Raw genomic sequence first — 12,251 nt, forward strand, 5'->3', positions numbered from 1 at the left:
CTCCACACTGCTCTTTTCCCATGATGAACTAATTATCACAACAATCTCTGTAATTTTGCAATACATCTGACCACGGTGTGACTCCCCACCCCCATGTGACTATCCCAGACACAAAAATAACACTGCTTGGAATTACTGAGAATGTTGAACTGTTCTATTCATGAGAAAAGATACTAAAGAAATCAGGAACACTGTGTTTTCCCCCAGAATTTGTCATTTTTTTCACTGTTATAGTGGCTCAGCTTGGGGACAAAATCAGTGGAAGTTAAGAGGAGAGAAAAAAAGTGAGAAAAGTGCCCTTTTCCCCATTTTTAAGTCCACTTTTGCTGATGTAAGAGACTTGTGCTAAACGCTTACATGTGCAGGGACTTCTGGGCCTTGGCAGCCTCGTCCTTGGAGCTGTAGCGCACCACAGCATTCCCCTGGGTCAGGTTGAGATGGAATGTGATCAGGGGGCCATGCTGCATACACAGGGTCCGCAGAGTTGAACCATCAATCTGAAGCAAAGAACAAGACATTAGCACACAAAAGTTGCAGTCACAACTATCTTACCATTTTATCTCTAACATAGTCTACCTTCTGCTTTTATTCCTTTTTCTTTGTTTCTTCTGTCTTTTGTCATTGCAACTATATAAAAAAAGTTACACCAGCAGAAATCTACAACTGCAGATTCGAATGTGAGCAGACCAAACTCGAATTCCTCATACTGGCCCGAGACATCAGCAAAAAACTAGCAAACAGAAAAAAAAGAAAGAAAAAAAAAAGCATACGTACTTGTGGGGTGAGATTCCTCAGCACCAGCCAGCTGCTGGTTCTGTTGGAGCTGTCTGTACTCCATGTGGTTCCCTCTGTAACACCGATGCAGACAGAGTTAAAAATTAAGAGTTTTCTTGAAAAATGATTTGCAGAAATACTTTGATTACAAGTTATTTGACTCAACGTCAAAACTGAATCTTGGTCAGGCATAGGCACGCATTGCAAGAAGCCTAGATCCCTTCTTTCTAAAGATAAATCAATCATGTCTTAAAACATATTTATTTACCTTGGCTTTCAGCACAGCAGGACTTGTTGATGTCTCTTAATATGTTTTCTTATTAATTATATTATTTTTAATTTTAAGATATTTTATATGTAATTTAAACTGTTTTCTCTCTGTTTTATATTTGTAGCACTTTGGTCAACATTTTTGGATATAAAGTGCGTTATAAATAAAGATGCTATGCTATGCTATAAAGTGAGTGTGTATCAAAGTGACAGTGCCCTTGTAACAGAAAGAGAAAAAGGGCTGTGTTCAAAATACAGCGCCCTCTGATATTATGCGACTTTTTACGGAGCCTGGGCCTTGAGGTCTAAGAGCTCAACTACTAAGGAAAACATGACACCAGTTGCTATCTATTCCACACACTAAATTTATTTCCTCTTTGCTGCATATAGTATAGATCTGTCATGTCAAAACGAGGTCACGCGAAAGCTGGTAAACCTCAAGATGTCAGTTTGGCAGGGTGTGTTCAGGCAACCTTTACAATACCAAGAGTTGAGTTGAGCAGAGTCGCAGCTGTGAACACCACACCTATGCATAGGCAACCATGTCTGTGGCTTGCGTGAAATACATCATAGAGATGTATTCGCCTGTATTCGTGGCGACGGCAATCTGCTCATATGTCCTGATTTGTCCTCTGTAAATTACAGGCACTGTACGCGGCTTAAGCTCAGCAATTTCAGAGAAACTGTTAGAAGCAACCTGATATTTATTTGTTCATGAAGTAAATAGCCAATATTGGAATTATGATGATACACTGTTCTTTAAAAAAGCGGTTTAACCCACATGATGATCGTTAACTAAAGCTGAAATGAAAATTAAAACTAAAACTAGGCATTAAAAACCATTTTAGCCACCTGAAATAAATATAACTGAGACTTTAGAAAAAAAAGAAAATTACTTGAATTGATAGTGTGTTATTAAAAAATAAAAAAGGAATAATGTTTTTACTTTATGTTACTATAATCAAATTTATAAACACAACCAGTCTGAGCAGGCTTTGGTGAATCTGGTTATTGAGACTGTCTACATGACTGTGTTTGTATAGCTTGAAAAGAAACGTCATATTGTTATAAACTTTCTAAATCACACAATCTGACTCTTCCTCATATAGTAAAAACAAAACTAAAACTAACACTGAATAAAAACTAAACTAAAACTAGACACAATAGATACTGAAATGAGAAGTCTCACTCAGGAAACTCATTGAAACTAAAGTCAATTCAAAACAGAACGACACAAAATAAAAATAAGAACTGAAGAAAAATGCAAAGTGGATTAACTCTGGCCTGAATCACACACTAAACTGTCAATACTCGTGTTTTTTTTCTCTTTTTCCAATAGTATGCTTATTTTCAATGAAAACTCATAAGTGATGATGTATCAGATAGTTTCACATCACTATTTCTGATAAAAAGAAATTGAATGCTCACCAGAGGAGTATGAGCCGCTCCAGCCTTGAGACAAACCCAGCGAATTGCCTCCCCAGGTGGAGGAGGGCTTGGTGTTAGTGAGGCCTGGCGGAGGCCGTGATGGGGCTGTGGTGCTGCGTGGCCCCTGTGGGACTTTCCAAAGCTCGTGGGACAGAGAAGCTTGACTCTGAGAGATGGGCCCTGGGGACCAGGTGGATTTCATGTCAGACAGTTTACCTTTACATGGAGAGCAGAAACAGAGAAAGAGAAAGAGGAGACTGTTAAAAAATGTTTTTTAATTAATTAATTTTTTTATATGTAATATGACCGTTCAACTGGATCATCTGGAACTTCTTTATAGTAGCTTCAAAATGTGGAGATGAACAGCAAAACAAGTCACAAACCCACCTGTCTTCAGTTACACCATACTTTGCAAAAATGTCTACAAATAAAAACTTCAAACATCTCTTCTTAAGATTTATGAACACGTAGGGTGTGTACCAATGTCACAACCAGTTAGGTGAGGCTTGTTTTTTTTTTCTTTGTGGGTTTGGTCAAAGAGTTTTGGCTGTCTAAAGGCACTGCAGGAACATGTTTTTAGGTGTGACTGAGGTAAGGACATGTATAAATAAAGTTTAGAGGTTAAGTAAGGTTGAAGATAAGGAGAATCTTTTCTCCATTTGGGCAAGGAAAGGTCAGCAGGTCCACACATGAGGGGGAATACGTGGATGTGTACCTGAGGCATCTCCATCACTGGACGACAGGCTGAAATATCTAGAGTAGCCACTGACGGGCCAGTCGCTGCTGATTGGAGACAAAGAGCCATTCTGAAGTGGAGAAGCTGTGGCTATATGGTTGTAGAGAACAAGTGTTGTAAGCAGACACAAAACCCCAAAAAAAGGGTAATTTCATATATGCTGTGCAGCATGACGCTGGGGTCTGTGGTGACGCAGATATGGTAGCGTGGGTGAGCTTGTGGAAGTGGTTACTAACGTATATTCATCTAACTTTAGAAAGCACGGTTTTTCTGTGGGGCTATTGGTTGTACTGATATTTGGGCCCTTGTCTGTTGTCATACCTCCATTCCTGTCTCGCAGCAGGTAACGGTTGACGTCGTGGATGTTGGTGTTGATGGTGGGACCGCTGGGGACGCTGCCAGGGGTCATATTGGGGTCATTCTCAGGGTCGATGTTCTGAAGGCCTTTCCATGGCACCCCTGGGCAGAACTCTAAAACACAAAACACATGCACACAATGAAGGACTGTTAAAATTTGAAGGTTAGATGTAAACAAAGGTGTGAAGCGAGGTGTTAAGCTGAATTATACGTGGTGCACTGCAACTGCTGCAATTGGGGTACATGAGATGAATTGCAAGATGGCTTGCAGATAGAGATCCACTCTGGACAGGCTAAGTTTAGCAGTAATACAGTTTAGCCTACTTTATGTGAGAGCTGCCATGTATATGTGTAAAATGGTATTGTGGTAAACCAACCCGAACTAATGCTATGCTTGACAGGATTTGTATTTAAATCTTCCTCTGAATTTTGTAGACTGAATACCTGCTTCCTTAGCAGCAGCCTTAATTGACGCAATTAAGCAATTACGACAAAAGAAAAGCACTGTTTGTGTTTTATTAGTTCAGTGAGATTGCACTGTGTTCTAGATAAACATCAGACACGTTCATAAATGCCTTTGGTTCCAAAGATTCAGAGAACTTTTCACGCAATTTAAGGAAAAACACCTGTCTGTTCTACACCTTTATATACCTGCATCTCATTCTCACCTGGGGGCCAGTTAATGTTGGTCCCATTGGAGATCTTTTCACTGGGACTCTTGCCCTGGCCCCAATCAGGGGGCACGAGGGGGCTGGTGGGAGACTCAGAGCTGGAGATTAGATTGTAAGGGCTGTATGAGTCCTCCAGCTGAGGAGGCTTCCCAGGAGGGACCAGGGTCGAGGCAGCAGATATGGCACCTGAAACAAACAAGGAAAAAGTAAGAAAGTCACCTGAACCTAGTTCAACTTCGTATGAAAATATACACATTTTTGCAAGTATTAATATTATAAATGCACATTTAACACCTCCCTAAAAATGGTGTCTACATTAAGTCTATTTTTAAATCTACTGATGCTCCTAGTGAGCTTCAGTAGACATAAGATTAAGATCTTCAATAAACATTTCCATAGTGGGAGAAAAAAGAAGACTATGAGCTAAGAATAACTGTTTGCAGTCCACAGATTGTTATCTACGTATAAGCTGGAAAACAGATCATGTGTATGAAATGCAGACCCTGACGAAATCTTAAATGCTAAAATGAAAGTAATGCAGTAGTTCACAAGTCTGCGCCAGTTAACTAGTTTCTCAAAACATTACAGAAATTGTTTTTATGGAAAGTAACTGACATGATTTCTGAGTGCTTTGTGTACTTCAGTGGTTTCAAACTGACACAAATATAAAACTGCATTTTTCTTCTCGGAAATCACCGAAATGTCACAATTATATTCAAGGATGTGAAATTTCCACACACTTAAGCAAGGGAAATGCAGTATAGAAAGAGTTTAAACAACTGCAACACCTGTCATTGTTATTGGGTGGAATTATGACACCTCAGACTCAGGGATTCTTAATGAGCTTGCAAAAAGAACATGCAAAAAAAAAAACCAAACGTACAGTCGAAAGTCTTGCATGATACAAGTGGCAAAAAGCTACTGTCAGTTGTTGAGTTACTCATTGGGAAACAAGTCAACGAGTCCTAAGTGTGTTAGGAGGTGTGGCATTTGCAATAGTGCCTTATAATCACTCCTCAACAAGTGAAGCATGTCTGCACAAAAATCTCAAGATTATTTTTAAAAAGGCGTTGGAAAGTATTTATGCAAAAAAACAACTTAATATTAAATGTCAGGCTGGTTTCATCTAACAATTTTCTCAAAGCCTCTGCATTATGTGAGCATGCTTGTCTGTGTTATTGTGCAAAGTACCGTGCTTATTGAGGTTGTTCTCCAGATTTGAAGAGTTGCCAGAGAGGTTGTCCATGGAGTTGGAGTGTGTCCACTGGGACAGGCGGGATTGGGGCTGAGGGGGCTCCTTAAGGGACAGACCCCCAACCTCCATGCAGTTTACATTCATGTTTGGATTCAGTCCAGCTGAACACAAAACACAGGAATCTTTTGTTAATATTTGCACAAATAAAAAGAAATATTTCAAACACACAACACAACGATACACTGTTTGATACATGGTGTTGCACATGCAAATATAAGACACAAGATGCAAGCATTTTAGCAATTGCACGATCATTTTTTTTAAGAGTTGCTGATTTATTTTTACTTCACATGACACAAAATCAGGTGCTACACAGGCTGTAACACACAATGAGGGTTCTTCTTTTATTTCTGTGTCATGGGAAAATTTTAGTTTTAAACAAAGTGACCATAGTGATGTTTTTTTCAGCCCTGTGTTGTTGCTAGAGCAGACTCACAGAGAGGATAGGTGCTGTAGGCGCTGGGCGACGACGGCGGCTCTTTGGTGTGCAGTGTATCGGCGAGGCTCGGAGCCTGGTGAGTGCCTGTGAAGGGGTCCAGGGTTGATTTGCCAGAGCCGGGGCCTCCGGCAGGGCCACCGGGGGGATGCAGACCAGCGGAGGAGGAAGAAGAAGAGGAATGAGAGGGAAGTTGTTGCTGCTTCATCAGCAGTGCTTGGTACAGCTGACGCTGGTGCTGCTGGATCTGCTGCTGCATGTTGGTGATTGTACGTGCAACCTGGGAGAGAAAAGGAGGACCGTCATAATTATGTATTTCAAAAGAAAGCACTGGGAAATATAGGCCAGGAAATCAACAACATTAATCAAATTATGGATGGAAATAATGAAACAAAAGAAAAACAAAGAGGAAGTTCAGGCAAAGTAGAGAGTAGAAAGGAAAAGCATAAAAAAATAAAATGTTTCAAAATGTGTTATAGAGAAAGATGCACAAGCAAAAACAAAATAAAAGAAGATGTAGGGGTGGTTTGTAAAGATAAGCTTAAAGAGAAAATGTTAGATAAATAAGATATATCTATATCTCTTGTATTTTGTGGGAAATGTCTAACAAAACATACATTTTTTACAAAAAGGAGAACAAACTCTATCGCATTTTGCAAAATGGAGAAGCTGTCAGACAATGGGAAGTAACAAGTTCCTGTGTTATCTAAATGTTTAAGCAACTCCTGTTGTTACAAAGCATATTCTTTTCGCTATTGTAATGATGTGACAAAAAATAAGTGAGAAAAAAAAAAGGAATAAATGAAGTTGGGTCACAGTACGATGACTCATGGCCCACATGTAGTCACACACATGAAATTTTAAAAGACCTTCACAGTCATACTTTATTTGTAATGACACATTTATTGACTCACTTGCTGCTCTTGTTGTCTAATAGGGCCGGAAACATTGCGCTGCGCCTGCATCATCTGGTGCTGGATTTGTAAACGCTGGTACGCCTGAATCGATGAAGACAAATAAAGAAATACGTTGATGTTGAACAATAAAAAAAATATAAACTCACTTTCTCATGCATTGTTAGATATATGTCATTTTTAAAAATGACGATAAGTAAAATCAAATTAAAAAGTAAAACCAAAAATGAAAATAAAAACCAGAAGACATATTCTCCTGCTCAAGCCGTAAAAGTTAAAGCTGCGCTGAAAATCCAATGCAAAGAGCGATGGCACCTCACCATTTGCAGTTGCTGAAGTTGGTACAACAGGGTCATTTGTTGAGGGTTTATTGGTGAAGTTAAAAGTGCAGGGTTCAGACCAATGTTTTTTGCTGCAAACTGCAAGAGCTGTGCTTGGACCTGAAGCGAACAGAAAAAATGGAAGTGGCACAAAAGAGAGATGACAAGTTAGTCACTGCACATCACAATAACTGTGCATAAAAGCACCTTCTGGCAAGATGAAACTAGCCACTGCTGCATTTGTGCAACGATGGAAAAGAAGGGAGGTGAAAGGTCTGGGAGGCAATCTTGCAATTTCAAGAGTTATGGCCACAGTATGTCAACCACATCACTGAAAATGCGCATGAGTTTTTAAGTGCGATTTAAAAAAAAAAAAAGGTAAAAAGCGATCTATGCTGTGGAGATTTTAAGAGGACAAATACGACATATTCAAGAGAATTAAAATGAGGTAAAAAGCACAAAATATACATGTGGGGGAAGAAAAAAATCATGTTCCTCAGCCATATCACAAAATCTTCAAGCTTTAAGCGATGGTTTATGTGTGTTAGGACTTGACATAGTAGCACATAATAAATCTAATATGCGTTATCATGTGTTTGACTACCTGAGGGGAGAGAAACTGAGGCACTTGAGCACGTAGACTAGGCTGGGAGGAGCTGAGAGGTGGCACTGGTGGCTGAGGAGGCTGCTGCTGCATGGCCCGGGTTTGTGCTGCTCCACTACTGCCAAACATTCCACTGGGTATCTGTATGCAGGAATCAAAATGGAACAATTAAATATTCAAGAGTACTGCCATGTAATGGCATGTAATATCACTTTCAAACAAAAAAACGTCAAAACAAAAATACATAAATAAAAAAAAATCTGAAATGAAGAAAAGAAAAAGGTGAAGTGTCTGCAATATTGCAAAATATTATTAGGTCTAGATCACATGTTTACAGCAGAGCATATACTGAGGGAAAAAAGGTGAGAGCAACCATTTGTTTGATCATAAAAATCTCACAAATTGCATTTTTTTAAATTGACCAAAACAATCAGCCTGTAAAAGCCACTTGTTCACATTTCTAACCCCATACTGCTGAAGAGGGCTTTCCTTTCAGTTTGAAAAAAGGCTGCTTGCAGTGCCTTTGTTTGGACTTCAAGGACATCCTGTAGTTTTTCTGGGCCATGCCTGCCTCTAGGGGTGATATTTGATAGAGCATAACTATCTGGTTTCAATGGGCTCTTCAGGCAAGGTTATACACAAAAGTGAGCAACAGAAAAAGGGAGATGTGAGAGAGCGTGTGAATAGAGAGATGTGTGTAAAACAATTTAACACATCTTTTGTTGCAGCTACTGCAATCTGTATATTGAAATCCCACAGAGAGCACTGCAAATTAGTGGTTGTGTTCATCACAGTGCAGATGCACAATGTTAAACTTTGTCTGTATCAGCTGTCCAAGTGTACAAAGCCCCAAACCCCCCCTGCCCCTACTACATATGTAGTATGTTATACTACATATATATTTTTTTTTTTTTTAAAGAAAACCTGCTTTACCTGTCTGTTCAAGTTTTGCATGGCCAGCCCCGGGTTGCCCTGTCCCAGACCCTGCCCAGGAAGGCTACTATTGGCCAGGGGGAGCTTCAGGCTGGGGGAAGGCAAAAATGGTGATGGGGGGGTGTCATCTGACAGGACACCATCCTAGACCAGAGGAAAATAAACAGTTAATGGGGGAATAAAGGCAGATGAGCGCAACATCAAACATTACATGCTGTCAATGTTAATGATGTATGTGTAAAGACATTTCTTGTACTAACCAAGAAGTAATCCAATCTAAAAACCTTCCAATGTGATGTGTTAACATATCATAACAGCTACAATCTAAGCATATAATCAGAGAAAAGCCTAAAGTTACAGTAAGGACTTAAACCTTTCCTTTTTGCTAAAGCATATAGTTAGGGCTGGATCAGGTGACCCTGAATCCTCCCTTAGTTATGCTGCAATAAGTGTAGGCTACTTGGAGAGTCCCATGATGCATTGAGTGTTTCTCCTTCGATCACCTTTCTCACTCACTATGTGTTAATAGACCTCTCTGTACTGAATCATATTTGTTATTCATCTCTGTCTCTCTTCCACAGCATGTCTTTCATCCTGTCTTCCTTCTCTCACCCCAATCGGTCGCAGCAGATGGCTGACCCTCCCTAAGCCTGGTTGTGCAGGAGGTTTCTTCCTGTTAAAAGGGAGTTTTTCCTTCCCACTGTCACCAGTGCTTGCTCATCGGGAGTCATATCGTTTTCTCTGTACGTATTATTGTAGGGTCTACCTTACAATATAAAGCGCCTTGAGGCGACTGTTGTTATTCGGTGCTGTATAAATAAAATTGAATTGAATTGAATACCACCATGCCTTTATATCCGACGTACCTTGTCGAGGAAGGCGGTGCGTTCGGAGGGGTCTTTGGAGAGTGCGGAAGGCCGACACACCAAAGGCTTGTTCATGCCATTGCTGTAATCAGACATGCCCATGCCCCGCTTGTCCAGGTCTGTTTTCTTCTCTAAAAGAGCAGCTAGAAGGAGAAGAGGTGATTGCAGAGGTTATGAAATCTAGCAAAATAAATACATTGTGTCACTATAAAAGAGAGTTTTATTTAATCTCATAAGTGGTAAAAATATATATTTTAAAGAAATAGGTCCCTCAGTATTTAACCAAGCGGAACTGAAGAGAATGAATTGATTTATTCAAATAAAAACAAACATCTCAGAACGGCATGCGTAAAGACAATGTCGACACACAAATACGCTGGTGTACTTACTCATAGCCTGGTCAAGGTTCATATTGTTGCTCTTCAATGCCTCCTCAGCAGGGTCTCTCTGTTACACATGAGTACAAAAAACTTGTAATCAGCATAACCAGACTGGGATTAATTTGCCAGAAGAGCTGATATTTCATCATTTGATAGTTTTTCCAGCCTGAAAAGGTTTCATTTATAATGGCCCAAAATTTTGTTTAAGGTCACAATAACCTTTGACCATTGAAATCCAATTAGTTCATTCCAGAGCGCTAGTGCATGCTTGTGCTAAATCGTAAGAAATTTCTTTCTCTGTTGAATAAATATCAAATTCCTGCTTAGAGGTCATAGTGACCTTCATCTCTGAGTATGACTTTCAGAACTGAAAACCTAAATAAATGATGCCTCGCAGCTAAATCTGCCACCAGCGCAGAGGCATTAAAACAAAAATTCCGGAAGAAAGCTTGCGAGTGCTTTGAGTCTGCATTGACACTTAATTCTAAATATGCAGGGTTCATACCGGAAAGCCCATGTCAGTGAGTTGTTTGATGAGACGGTTCATAATCCAGGCCTCATCTGGCTTGTTGCCCATCTTCCCCTGAAAACACAGAACCAAAAATATTATGAATTCAATATTACATGATGTTTCCAAGGTCATAAATGCAACTATAATTGGTGAGTTCACTGACCTTGTTTGGGCACTTCTTGGGTCCATTGCTCCAGGAGTTACAAGAAGAGCTGCTCTCCTGGGAGGTTGGGCTGTTCCATACATCCCCATCCTCAGTGTCCCATTGGCTGGTAGACATGCCCATCTCTTCCCCTCCATTTCCCCAGCCATCTTGCATAGGTTTTGGGCCTGAAAGAAAAGGACAGGAAATATAGGATTAAGTTGTGAGGAATAAAAGAAAAAAAAAAAAATCTTCAATGCGTTATTCTATGCTATTTCCTCTATATTCACAATACCATTTCAGAAGCTGAGTAGCAGGTAACTTTAAACATAGCCACTTGGTGCCACTGTTGCTACATGCCAGTTTGCACTTTCTCCCTACACCGTTTCCAACATTTAAAACCAACAACACAAATAACCAAGCTCCACTGAGGCGTGGAATTGCTTTAATCCAAGCAACACTCCGGCAGCACTAACAAAAACTTTCAAAACTGGCACAAACGGTACAGTTCTGTAGAAACTTCCCGTTTGTGTTCCTTAACTGAAGTGTGCTGTGCAAACATATTTTTGAGCTAATGCCATAAATAAAATAGTGAACCCAAAGCAAACCAGTGCCTAAGTTGACAATCGTGTTCACAGGTTGAAGCAGAAAAACAGCAATTTTGTAATCTGCGTCACAAAACAGTCATGACGTTTATATCTATTATTCTGTCACCAGCTCATTTGGTATATATAACCACAAAAACCAAACTGAGTCAGAACTAATTGATGGTACTGAATATAGCACTGGTGGTATCAGTTAATCAACTCCTATTATTAACATCCAGCATTAACAATAAATTCTGAGTGTTACCTGGCTTGCAAGGTGCAGAACCTGGGGGTCCACTTCCCCTGCCATAGGGGCCAGAGGACTCATGGCCACCGTCTCCCCATCCTCCTACCCCACCTGGGGGCTTGCCCCAGGCTGAGGTACCATTGTCCACAGCTGATGTTGGAGCTGCTGGCTCTCCCCAAGCAGGCTCTGACTTGGGCTGAACACTTGGAATCTCCCCCCAGCCTTGGAAGAAAAGGGCAACGAATTAGTTAAACGAATGAAATGAGCTTCACTACAGCAGAAATTTCCATCAACTTTTTAAAAAATCATTAGTTAATCCTCTTATGTGCTTCCCTGAAAACGAATGGAATAATACCACTGTTCCCATCAAGGCCAGCTTCACATAGTCTCTTTAGACCTTCATGCTAGGTCTTAGTGACATATCAATAAGTGATAGTAAACTTGTCTATTGTATGCTGTGGTTTTATATAATTATATGCCTTTCACCACCCCAGCCTGCCAAGTTGTGTCTATGAATGTGTAGGCGAATTAAACAAGACAAAACATAGCAGTAGATTAGGAAAGGTCTAAGTTAATGACATCAGCAGAAATGGGCACCTATTTGGCTTTAATGTGTTTTAGGAGTGTTCATGATGCTCCTTAGTCAGTGCAGAACAAATTGCAGACAGGAGATGGCAGTGGTCTCATTCACAATTAAAACTGTTTGCCATTAAAGCTTTGGCAAATATCTATGCTTCACATGGCTTTTGTTTTTACAAAGACTTACTGGATCTTGTTAAAGTGCGAACTTAAAAGCTACTATTAAATACTGACGATCACT

At 40.1% G+C, this 12,251-nt stretch overlaps 1 protein-coding gene across 4 annotated transcripts in view; it reads right to left on the bottom strand.

Annotated features, from left to right (window-relative positions):
- tnrc6c2 (trinucleotide repeat containing adaptor 6C2) overlaps window positions 1–12,251 on the bottom strand; it is a 54,737-nt gene that overhangs the window by 7,655 nt on the left and 34,831 nt on the right. For all 4 annotated transcript variants that reach the window (XM_005469966.3, XM_005469963.3, XM_005469965.3 and 1 more), the window contains 16 exons: window positions 11,450–11,653; window positions 10,619–10,785; window positions 10,450–10,527; window positions 9,954–10,011; window positions 9,565–9,707; window positions 8,699–8,842; window positions 7,766–7,906; window positions 7,162–7,281; window positions 6,842–6,925; window positions 5,928–6,207; window positions 5,428–5,592; window positions 4,234–4,422; window positions 3,530–3,679; window positions 2,473–2,688; window positions 775–848; window positions 358–497 (listed from right to left, as the gene is read on the bottom strand). In XM_005469966.3, coding sequence (XP_005470023.1) covers window positions 358–497; window positions 775–848; window positions 2,473–2,688; window positions 3,530–3,679; window positions 4,234–4,422; window positions 5,428–5,592; window positions 5,928–6,207; window positions 6,842–6,925; window positions 7,162–7,281; window positions 7,766–7,906; window positions 8,699–8,842; window positions 9,565–9,707; window positions 9,954–10,011; window positions 10,450–10,527; window positions 10,619–10,785; window positions 11,450–11,653 — 2,353 coding nt within the window. The remainder of the gene's footprint in view (window positions 1–357; window positions 498–774; window positions 849–2,472; window positions 2,689–3,529; window positions 3,680–4,233; window positions 4,423–5,427; window positions 5,593–5,927; window positions 6,208–6,841; window positions 6,926–7,161; window positions 7,282–7,765; window positions 7,907–8,698; window positions 8,843–9,564; window positions 9,708–9,953; window positions 10,012–10,449; window positions 10,528–10,618; window positions 10,786–11,449; window positions 11,654–12,251) is intronic.

This window comes from Oreochromis niloticus, linkage group LG6 (assembly GCF_001858045.2).
Source record: "Oreochromis niloticus isolate F11D_XX linkage group LG6, O_niloticus_UMD_NMBU, whole genome shotgun sequence".
Classification (NCBI taxonomy): Eukaryota; Metazoa; Chordata; class Actinopteri; order Cichliformes; family Cichlidae; genus Oreochromis; species Oreochromis niloticus.